A 12,080-nucleotide genomic window follows, 5' to 3' on the forward strand; every position below is an offset into this window, starting at 1 on the left:
ATTGGGTGTAAGTATCTCTTCTCATGGCCTGTGGTGACGCTGTCAGTCTCTGTGTAGCACGTTGACTCCCCACTCATCTGGGGAATCTGTGACGCTTTTGTGTGATTTCTGTTTCTGTTGCAGGGTTTTTTCATGTTTATGTTTTTGGCGTTCTGCCCCTCAGATTTCTTCTTAGACCTTTCTTTCGTTTTTGCAAAGGCTGCAATGTCATATAATAACACAACCATTTAATAAGTATTTTATCATAAACTACTGCTGGGAAGCTTATTTTTCTGTGTGACAAAACCAGCTCGGATCTGCTGTATTCTTTACCAAACTGGAGGATTGAACCTTCCTACCTCTGTTCACGTGGGTCTCTTTGTCACTGTCTCATTCTCTTCAATGCTGCCTTTTGCTTGGCATAGCTGTGTTGACAGTAGCAATCTGTGTGTGCTCATTTTAAAGGAAAAATTAAAATAATGAGTGAAATTTTTGGTATCTGGAGAAACACTGCTATAAGGCTGTATCAGCACCTGTTGCAGTTCTTGGTGCAAGGCCCTCAAAAGACAGCTAACCCTGACTATCTGTCTTTAACTTCTGTCACGTGCTTGAAGAACTCCTGAATGTTCAGCAGCCATCATTGATCATCACCTATTTGTGGATAGCAACCAAGTCATTGAATGTTATTTGGCATGTTTGCTCTTGAGAAATTGTTTTATACTTGCCGCTGCATTGAAACCTTGTCTTCAGTAACTGCTGGATAAATAAGTGCGCCTCAGTGCATGGTATCTATGTGGCTACAATAAAACCATTGTTATTATTAGTGGTTTTGTACAACGTGATACCTACAGTCAAGGCAACAAAATTACGTCAGAGTTCATATCTCAGAAGTCACTGTGTTGTTCTGTGTGTGAATTTGCAGAGTTGTTTTGAAAGAAAAAAGGAAACCCAGTGAAACCCATTCTGAGCTGAGAACAGTCTCGTAGCCCAGCAGTGTGTGCTGTTCTGTGACAAATGATGCTCATTGTGAGGCCGAAAGGTGGGGATCAACCTAAGGCAGCGTCCCAGACCTGTGCTGAGGCTGTGCTGTGGCTGAAACATACGACAATTGGTGGGAGATGCAGATAAAGCTTATGAAGAAAGCTGCGTTTTGAGGCTAAGTGAAATCGTTTCCTCACCTCTGAACCACAGAGCTTTTGAGTAGGGGCAACAGCAGCTTAAAAACAACTGTTGTTGCTCTTTGGAAATCAACAATCTCAGCATGTTCGTAACAGGGACACAGGTTTGGAATACGCACACTGCACAGTAGTCTTGACAGTTTGCAAGGCAGTTACTATTATGTTGTCTTCTCAGGCTGTCAGCACTGAAAATAGTTTTCTGTAGTAAACTGTAATATGTATATGTAGAGCTTCTGTAAATTGTATGCTAGAACTTCTTAAACAATGTCTTCTACTAAAAACTTAAACTTTCTTGGACACCATTCTTAAAAATGTGACTATAATATGAAAAATATAATACGGAACGATTATCTTCTGTAGCATTTTATATACTAAATATATAAGGGACATGGTTTAGTGGGCATAGTGGTGTTGGGTTGACAGTTGGACTCGATGATCTTAGAGGTCTCTTCCAACCTTAATGATTCTATGATTCTACATAGATGTGATTGTGGGTATTGCACAGATGGCCATTGTAAACTGTACAGATGAGACTAATGGGACTTTCAAATTTCATAGCAAAGTTACGTTCAATATTAAGCAGGTTCAACTTCATGAAGCTTTTTGTGCATGTATCTTCCTACCCTCTCTCTGTCCGTTTTCTGTCTGGGGGAGAAGAGCTGAGGTGAGGAGCCTCTGTAAGGCAAGATTTACTGCATCCATATGGAAACCAGGATCTGTCCCCTACGTGCTGCTTCTTCCTATCCCTGACTTGGTGGGCTCGTTGTGAACCCATTTGTCACCCCGTACTGCTGCTTATTCTGCCAGTTCATTATCAGAAAGGAGGTCTTTAGACATACTTTTGTACAGCTTACTGTATGGTGAAGCCCTAGGTTTTGCTTACTTTGACTGAAGGCCACACCAGCAGTGTGGTGTGGGTTCGTACAACATTAGATTTGACATATATTGTTCTTGCCATTTAGAAATGAAAGAATGGACAGGCCTCAATAAACCACTAGCAGGGTGGAGAATGGATGTAGTATAGAAATAGGCGAGGAGGACAGCACAGGGGAGGGGGGCAGAATAGGATGAAGTGCTGGATGCCAAGCATGGTGCAGAAGCTGTTGAGGGATCACCTGATCCCTTGGGGGCTGGACTTTTTATAATTCGTTAACCACATGGTAGAAACATACACCAGAGTATCATCATGGGTCTGCCCAATAGGTGGAAGTATTGTGAGTGCTTCAACAAGTGTGACAAGCATTATCGTCTGAATTGGTCTGAAGTCTGTTGTGCAAACAGGAAAAAACAAGTTAACGATAAGGAATAGCAAGCAGTGACGATCAGGCCAAAACCAGGAGTACCCATATTTTTCAGATCTGGCTTATAGATCAACCTGCTAATGTTTTGATTTATTTTGCCTCTCTAGCTTTCAGTGGACTGAATTTTCCTGAGATGAAAACTGTACCTGGTGTGTGGTTTATGTGCGTGAAGACAAATTGCTTAAAAATTCTGCACTGTAGATAACTGAGATGTTAGAGTTGTGCTGTTATACGAAAACACTGAATGCTGTATGCTGAAAACAGTATTTCTGACATCAATCAAAACCTAAGCACTGTGTAGATTATCTTGACATATGTGTGTTTTATGGCAGAAGATAATAAACCAAATAGAAATCAGGAGTAAAGTCTGGCTACAGCAACAACAGATGGGCTATTCTACCTAATCCTTTTAGTTACAGAACTGTATAAACAGTGCTATTAAAATCACACAGCTAATCAAAAGTCCTCTTTTTATTGTAAAATATTACTAAACCCAGAATTAACAAAATTGCATAAGAGTTGGAATTTGGTTTTGCTGCACTTACACTACACAGACTGCATATTGCACTCTTTTGCAATAATGGAAGTAACACAATTACAGATGGTGTTGCTCTACCTCTGGGTTAGGAAATAACTTTAAAATAGCTTCTTGGTTTGCTAATTTGAATGTCTGTGTGTAACTGTTTAAGTGCATAACTGAAAGCAGAACAACCTAGATTCAATGCAAAAAACCTGAAATTTTACCTTTTTCTGTGACTCTGTGCCCCTCCCTCCACAAGTTTCCTCTCCCTGTGCACCATCGTGCGTCCATGTGCACCTTCATCATGGTGCACATGATGTCTGTGTGTGGCAGCAGTAAAAGGCCCAGACAGCAGGTCAGGGCTGCACTGTTTGGCACCTGGGAGGATGCCTGGCATGTGGATTTCTGCATCCTAGGAGATGGGCAGTGCTGGAGGAGGCAGCAGCTCCTCACTTTGTGCTGCAAGATCTCGGTGCTCTGTAGGGATGCCGAAGAGCTCATCCACCAGTCTAAACTACTAGGGAAGGGCTAGAAAACAAAAATGTCACCTGTTTATAAACCTGTGCATCTTGAAACTCAGTGCAGTTATGATCTGTCTGCCTGGAAAAAGATTGTAGTTTTTCCAGAAGAGATGCAGAAAAGGACCAGTGGAGCAAGTCGAGGGCACACTTCTATGTTGTCTTTGCTTACTTAATCAGTAACTTCTATAAAAAGATCTTTCTGGTAAAACCTACAAGTTAACAAGGCATCACTTGCAGAAGAGGTAGCTACAGTTAATTTCCTAATGATATCTCAGTGTGGCTTCCAGGCTTTGGAATTTAACAATTTGTCCTCTTTTTTCCATGAACTATTTTCTTGTACCTTTTTTCTGAGATACTGTATAAAATGTCTTGTTGCCCTTCTGATAGGGCAGCATGTTTGGAGATTCCATAAATGTGTGCACAGACAAGACCTGCTGCACTTACTTCTGCTTGGGAGATCTTGAAATATAACAATCTTACATCTCATTCCCTTTCAGAACATTACTTTGAGAAAAACTCAAATATTTGAGAATTCGTGAAATGCATTTACAGTGATAGGTATATCACATCGTTTCTCATTTCATTTTGCAAGTGAAACACATGAAGAAAAAATACATGTGAGTGCTTCAGGACAGTATCCTTGTCCTGTGTGAAAACTTGCATTATGTGCCTGTAATCCACACCCACTGAAGAGTGTCAGAAGTTGAAAATTTGTCAACCTAAACCCCTTGTATCAGAAATAGGTACAACTTGTTGGGGCTACAGAAGAGAGATGGCATAAGCTTTCCTTATATTACTGCGTGATTGCTAAATGGCAAAGTTTACGTAATCCCTAGGTTACACATTTAAGTATGGTGTGTTTGTGTTTACTCTGTGAAAACAGCTGGTTGAAAAGCTTTGTTTGTAGTAGTACTGTGCAAGCCAGTACTTTGTTTAATTATACAGTCTTACATGGGACAGTGTAGTGCAACACTTTTACTTTCTCATCATTGATCCACACAACATTCTCCATCCTTGCTAATTCATGGGAAAGAAAATCTCTGCAGCACGGCTAATGGCATAGCATAAAGAAACCATACCTGCAGTTATGTGTATTATGATCTTTCAGGGTACTTGTACATGTCTTTCTTTTGTCTCACAGTTGGGAATAGGGTGGGAAACCCAGATTTCCTCAGCCACCATCAGAGTTCTGTCATGCGGCTTCAAATAACCCGGTGCATTTAGAGTCAGCAAAAGACATGCAGTTGGCTTAAAAAGAGAAAATGATTGGTGGCTGTCGTCTGTAGCAAGGAGCTGAAGTTGGGCATGGACATTATTTTTATTTTTTAAAGATTTGCAATCCATTGAACGTGACATTCTGGAAGAGCAGAAATTATCACCAGACAACTTTAATTATGTTAACCAAACATGGGGAGATTTTTTTTTTTTTAAAACCCATGAATATGTAATGTCTGAAGTGTTACATTACCACTTCCTTCTCTAGAACTGTTCTAGGGCTGTGCAGGGTTTTTTGTAGTAGGATATTTATTCTTGCTTCCATGGCAGCTGCCTCCTCTTGAAAGCTTCTTCCTGATACTTTTTATGTAGTAGTGCTGCATCCTCTTTTTTTGTGAACCAAAACATTACAGGCTTTTTTGACATTTCAGCACTGAGCTTCAGAATCTTCTTGGCAGTAATTTTAGCACCATTTTGGGGCTACTATGATTTTTATTATTTATTTAAATATTTATAAAAGACGTAATAGGATTTGCCACCTGTGTATCTAATAAGAAAATGCTTCTGTAAACAGAGCTGTCTCAGTCTGCATTGAGACACAAAACACGAGCAAGATTTTGAGCTGGGCTGGGGATGTGCTGACAGAGCTACCCATCCTTTCACAATGCCCTGCATATTGCTGCAGTGAGCCAAGGCCTGGCTACAGCCTGTTCTTTCTGTGGTAACCCTGCCTTAGTGTTAGCAGAAATGAGGACAATTTACAAACAATAAGCTAAAAAACAAAACAAAACAATTTTTTTGTAAAGTAAAACCAGAAGTTTTTTGTTTTGGCAGAGAGGGGTGCAATGGACCGTACTTCACTGTACCCCCTGGTCTTATCCAGCTTTGTGGCTTTTAGACTTTTAGCCACTGAAACTTAGTATGTAAACCCATTTTTTTTGTGTACGCCACACAAAAGATTTAATTTTCCTCTGGAAATTCTGGCCTTCCCTCTGAGACAGCGTCTGTCCAAATGTGTGGTGGGTTTTAAGCCCTTCATTTTAGTAAGTTACTTTCCTTTTCCCTAAGAGAATCTGCCCTATGAAATTTAGCTGTATCTACTGATTCTATTTTTAGAGTTTTTGTTATTCTTTGTTTTGTCCTTCCTACTCCATATCACATGCACAGTTTACAATTAAAGAGGGGGTTTTTAAGCTTCCAGGCAGTTTACTCATCATGGGATCCAAAAATCAGTCTGGATGCTTTGATAACTGGCTCTTCCCTGCAGGTGAGGTAGTGTCATTGCTTACCAGGGCTCCAGTGTTGTCCATGGAAGCTGTTCAATTTTTATTCCGTTACTTTTACTGGCCTTCTAAGTAAAATTATTGGAGTTCATTGGGTGCAGACTCTGAAGAAGGTGACAATGTCCTCATGATCAAATGCCATTACAAGTCGCTGCTTAACCTAAGATCAGAAAATTACCTACTTAAACATTCTTTGGTCTGGTTGGGGTCTTTTCAGCCAATGCATGTGTTTTTAAGAAGCATAACAACCAAAAGGAAACATAAAAAACCCGTTTCTGGAGTCTGAATTGAGACCCTGTACACAAGAGGAACAGGGCTGAGTGAGGAGATGCAATCTTTACTCTGTAGGGAATACACAAAACAAAATCATCAGGTTTTTGTTATCTGTCCAGAGAGGTCTGAAGTTTCTGAGGTTTGAGAAATCTTAATTTGCAGAACTTGCTGATGTTTAACCACAAGGCTCACTAACTCTCTGTGTCCGTCTGTCATCTAAAATAACAAAAGGCATCCATCTATTGTGTAAATCTGTTCACGCAGGGCTCTTGATACTGGCTTATATTCTGGCTATTTTATCTCTCTACCACCACTCCCTCTGATTAAAGGACACCAAAGGCTATTGCAGTTCATCTTGACTAACACTATGTTTCTTCCTGTTCCTCCTCTATTCTGTGTGGGGTTTTTTGAGTGGTTTCAATCTACTAAACAGTAATTACCCCAAACCAGTAATTTTTAATTTTTTTTTTTTTTTAACTTGAAAATGTGGCCCATTTAGCTAGTCCAGTGTTGTAATTACTTTTTCTTCTGTGATACTGCTTAGGGAAATATTTGCTTTCATTCTCTGTGCTTTGAAGGATGCAGCTGCTGTGCTTTGCCACACTGCAGGAGTCGATGAGGCCTGAAGAAGACAGCTAGCTTCTCGAGGAATGTCCTTCAGGGACCTATGGAGTTGTGCGTATTGCAAAATAAAAAATTGCCAGTGTCACCAAGAGCCTTTAACTAAAATGAGATCTGTCTGTCTTAGGCATGGGAGAAGTACATGGCAAAGGACAGTCCTTATCATGAATAAAATCACTCAAAAAAAGCTTCGGTGCTTTCTGACCTCATCTTGGAATACACTTATTTCCACTTGACTCCAGTAACACACGCGCTCGCTAACAGTTAGTAGCTGTTACTTCCACGAAGACCCTGACAACCCTTCAGGCATGCGCCTGTGAGGGGGAAGTAGGTGGCAATTTGGTTGCACGTCAGAGCTGGCAGCGCCATCAAGACTTCTCCTGAGAGATCACGCCTCTCCTTTTGTCTGAGCAGACACGTTTCCACTGAGGTTTTATCCTGTTCGCTGTGCTAAAAATATATCAAATGAATAAGTAGGAAAGGATGGTTCCTTTTGATGGTGATTTTACTGGAGGCTGTGCCAATTGGAAAATGGGCTTCCAAGTAATTCCCCCTGATTTTTCTCCAAAGGCGCCTATGACGCATGGCGAGTTGGGGGGTGGCTGCAAAAGACCCATGTTCTCCTGCTGTGATCTTTTCTAGGATGCAGGGGGGTCTGTAGCACAAAGAAATCAGATAGTTTTTCTAAGAAGGAAAGGTGAATTACTCCTTTCAGGGTAGATGGCACCATGCACTGAGCATGAGTGAAAGAAAAAAATAATTATTTAGCTTAAACCACCATAAAGAGAGCTGCTGCTTCTCATCCTTTAAGCATGTATTTAGTCATCCTGCATTAGTCAGTGTAATTACGGAGGCTACAGAACTAATTCCAGATAGTAACCAGTGTTGAAATCTACAATTTAGGCTTAAAAAATAATTGATTTAAATTAGATTTTCCTGCAAGTTAAGAGATCCCTGATCTGATTGTCAGTTACCGCAATCAGACACGGCTCCACGCTCAAAGCTTTTTTGGTCTCCCCTGCTTGCTTTCTCATACCACGTTGGCAAGCTGCAACAAGTGAAACTCCACCCTTCCCACAGACTGGGGAGAATAAAATGCATAAACGGCGAATGCTGGCGAGTAAAGTACGGGTTTCTGTGAAGGTGCTGGTTTTCCAGACAGTCGCTGGTGGGCAGCTGAGAAAGGGGCGGGATCCTTTTCAAGTAGCTTAGTTGTGATTTGCTGAATTCACAGACTTTTCCCCTTAAAATCCCAGCCCTCTCCCCCCCCCCCTTTTTTTTTTTTTTTTTTTTTTTTCTGTTCTTTTTTCTTCAGGCTGTGATACTGGTTATTGATATTTAACATTTGTACAGGCTGATGAGACCATGAGTTCGGAGGCTGATGAACCCAAGGAAGGTACGGTTTTTAACTGTTTTCACAGGAGAGGAAGCGTGCATGCTCACCATCGCCAGCGCCGCTTTTGTGAGCGTGGAGGAGAGTTTCTGCTTGCTTTAGCTTTCGGGTATTGAAAGGGGAGGGGAAAATGCCTTGGCAAAATCATCAGAAGTCCTGTCGATTTCGCTGGATATGAAATGACTGAAGCGTGGGCACCCAGGGTATCTGTCTTGGCAATGGTAATTTACTTGCACGTGAAATACCGATAAGTGGAAGAAACGGTGTTTCAAAACACTAGTAGTAGAATATCGAAAGAGGAAGAATTTTTGGATTTGGAAGGACTGTATTTTTCAGCAGAAGAGGAAGTTGCATGGGGGAGAAGTGAAAGGTCATTATTTTGGGATTAAGCTTGCTGCCGCTTACTTCCCTGTCTGAATGAGCGTGCATGCATGCGGTGTGCGTGTGTTAAAAGCTCAGGAGTGTGCCAGAGCTACAGGGTTTCATTTACTGCTCCTAGAGTGGAACGTGTGGAGGAGCTGGAAGTGCTCCAACAAAAATACAATTACTCACTAGTGTTGATTGGGAGGGGGTGGGAGCCAGAGTAGGACAGTAGGGAGCAAGCGGGGGAGGAGGAGGGCAATTTCCTGAAAGTGCCTATATACAAAAGAGCATTTATACAGAAGAGGGAATAGGGCAGTAGTGGGGTTATACATTGGATTTCTTAGAACAGAATGGATGTTTCATAGTTACAAATAGCCCTTAGGGAGACTCAAACTTACAGAGATCCAGTATGGCTCAGAAAAAGAATTAAAAAAACCATAACAGATAAGCAAGGAGTAAGGCAACCTAAGCATTTTGTAGTTGGTGAAAACAAGAAGTCTTCAGAATATTCCGGATGGTTTTCCCCTCACACTCTATACAGCTTCTCCCAGTTGAAGAATAACATTACCAGGCACCTCTACCTGCTTACTTGCTTAAAAGAGTATTTTGTTGATTTGCAGAAAAGTCATGTTGGACTGAATCAAACTTAATGCTAATAACGCTGATAGAACCTGCTTAGTAATGAAGCACGATAGTCTATGTTTTGACAAGAATTACAACGATGCTCTCTGTTTTCTTTTTCTTCTTTCTTGTCGAATGAACAGATGAACTAAAAGGCAGCTTTTCTTTTTTTCCAGGAAGCTTCTGTAGGGCAGATTTACTGAAAAGCAGAACTGAAAAAAATATTTCTCTATAGAAACTGTTTGAAAAAGAGAATATGTGAATAAGAATATGGCAATGTGAGCTTTCTCCCTCAGTTTTACAGCAGGAGAGATCAGCATGCATGCCACAGCATGAAAGATCCTCTGGCTTACACACAGGAAGCTCCAGACAATTTTACCAAGTTGGATATATTTGAAATGTAGATTTTCTTGTTTAAAGAAACCTCTTACTTTCTTAGATGACTCAAATTCTTAAAATGCTCTGAAAGTATTTTTGCTTTTCTGTGCATTTCTTTTGAAACAATTCGAGATGCCAGGATCTTCATGCTGAAAAAAGCATTTGGAGCAGGTGGCTGAGACAGGAAAGAAAGGGTAGCTTTTTGGTTAGTTATTTTTAGCTGGGAAAATATTTGGGTTTTGCTGTCCTGTGATTTTAACTGGTTAGAATGGAAAATAAAAATAGTAGCCATTGTGGGTAGATAAGGTACAGATATCACTGAGAAGGTTTTTCAGTTGGTCTGTAAATGTATTCCTGGTAATACACTCCCATCTGTAAACGAATAATTTAGAAGATGCATGAGAAAAGGGGGTTTAGTGTGTATGTGAATAAAGACTGGGATTAACAGGTGAGTATGTAGAACTGCAGCTTTTACACTACTTTGCCTAGTCTGATTGAACATGGCATGAAAGATCACTGATCAAAATACTGAAAAATACATTCAAATACCTGTGGATTCATAGTGGTCCAGTGTATGTGGCATAAAATAGGCATTCAGAGTCTTTCAACTAACTAGCTCTGATTCATCATGAAACTCTGTTTGTTCCATAAAGAAAATTGATGCTTCACAAATTCAAATTGAATTTGGGGTTCATGCTTTTGACACTGAGGATATATAATCTTTTAAGTTGTTTACCAAAGCAGGAGGGTGGTTGATTTTTCCTTTAGGTGCAAGACTGAATGTCACTTTCTGACTTACCAACAAATTACGAGGCCCAGCCAGGAAATTAGTAGGTAAAGGTCTGTGACTGATTATGGAAAGGGTAGAGGGTACATTTGGACAATTATAAAATAGTTATTTTAACAAATTCTGTACATGTCAAGGCCAAAGCTAGCGATGAAAGCATAGTGGTTAATCTGCTACCTGTTAAAAAGTGAAAGGAGGAGAAGGCTACAGGAAAAATGTTATTTTAATGTTGTTTGTAAGCAAAGGCAGAACTGTGCTATTTTCCTTAAAGCAGAGATGCTCAGGTGGCCAGGGAAGCGTCACTGGCCAGGAGTGAGTGAAAGGATATACAAGGAGCTCTGAAATTCAGTTGCAGCTTCCAGGTATGACTCTCGGACCATGTGTTGGAAGATCAGCCTCAAGCAAAAGGAGGGTTGAGGGCACAGATGTTCTGATGCTGAAGTGAGCAATACTTCACTTCCAGCTACTTTATACAAGTGAATTGTAGTATCTGGAGAACACTGGGATGTCTAAGAAGTAGATTTAATGGGTAAATATGGATTATTTTTAAAAATCTGCATAACGAGATCAAAGACCATAGGTTTTACTACTGTAAAAATGAACTATACCCATTGTTACAGTGAAACCCAAAATCAAGGTCAATTTTGAATGGCTAACTCCTGAAGATTTTCTTTTTTATAATTAATTGAATAAAGGTAGAGTCTTTGACCTCAAGTCAAATCTTATGTTTTTTAGCAGGAACTGGTAGTGAAAAGACATTGCTAGAAGACAATTATTACTTCACTGTATTTTGTACTAATTGCTGGATATGGGGTATGCAGCAGTGTATCTGGGCTTTTCAGCTTCTGCCTTTGACCTCTGCATGGTCCGTATTAGAATGGTAACGTGAAACATTTTTTTCTCTCCTGTCATGCTGCTCAGTAACATTAGAACAATCTTTGTATTCATCTGTATACCACAATGCTGTGGTAAATATGTGTGTGTGCATGTGTATGTGTGTGCATTGGTGTGTGTGTGGCATCAATCTGTGTTGCACTTACAGATTCCAACAACTGTCATGATATAAATAACGCTGGCACATTTTGTTATAGTTACTTTTGCCCTGGATGAAACAAAGAGCATGGTAAAGTCAGGAAGAAGACTATAGCATTTAACTGCATGGCATAATTTCAATCTGGTGTTGCATGGTGGCATGTCATGTACCAAGGAAGGTAACAAATGGTTTCAGGCTGTTACTTGACTTCATTCCTTTCTGCGATCTGAAGAAAATGTTCTTAATGCTGTCATATTAAAAATATGTATCATGAATATACCTTTTTAAATACATGCCAATATGGGTTAAAATTGTTGTGGTGTTAAGGGATTCCTTACATAGTATTTCTTCAATAGACGGAAACAGTATTTTATGTAAAGCTTCAGAAAACTTCAGCTTCATTCTACAGGTTTTATGTTGTATATTTACAAAACAAGAAGAGATAAATCTAATGTCTCAAAGGAAAAGTAAAATAATAACAGATATCAGAGTGAATGTAATAGCCTATGAAACAGTGGACATTGTATTACAAACTCAGAAGCAGTGAGAGCCTGCATTGCACCTTTATCATACTTAGTTTTAAGTACCACATATCATGGGAGAAAGATCTCTCT

The 12,080-nt window shown here is 40.0% G+C and overlaps 1 protein-coding gene across 1 annotated transcript in view; it reads left to right on the forward strand.

Moving 5' to 3' along the window:
• The first annotated feature begins 8,255 nt into the window (after nt 1-8,255).
• Nucleotides 8,256-12,080, forward strand: part of TNFAIP8 (tumor necrosis factor, alpha-induced protein 8) — a 25,056-nt gene continuing 21,231 nt past the window's right edge. The window contains exon 1 of the mRNA XM_009318594.1: nt 8,256-8,287. Coding sequence (XP_009316869.1) covers nt 8,257-8,287 — 31 coding nt within the window. The 5' untranslated portion in view covers nt 8,256. The remainder of the gene's footprint in view (nt 8,288-12,080) is intronic.

Source organism: Pygoscelis adeliae, unplaced genomic scaffold, assembly GCF_000699105.1.
Source record: "Pygoscelis adeliae isolate BGI_AS28 unplaced genomic scaffold, ASM69910v1 Scaffold192, whole genome shotgun sequence".
Lineage (NCBI taxonomy): Eukaryota > Metazoa > Chordata > Aves > Sphenisciformes > Spheniscidae > Pygoscelis > Pygoscelis adeliae.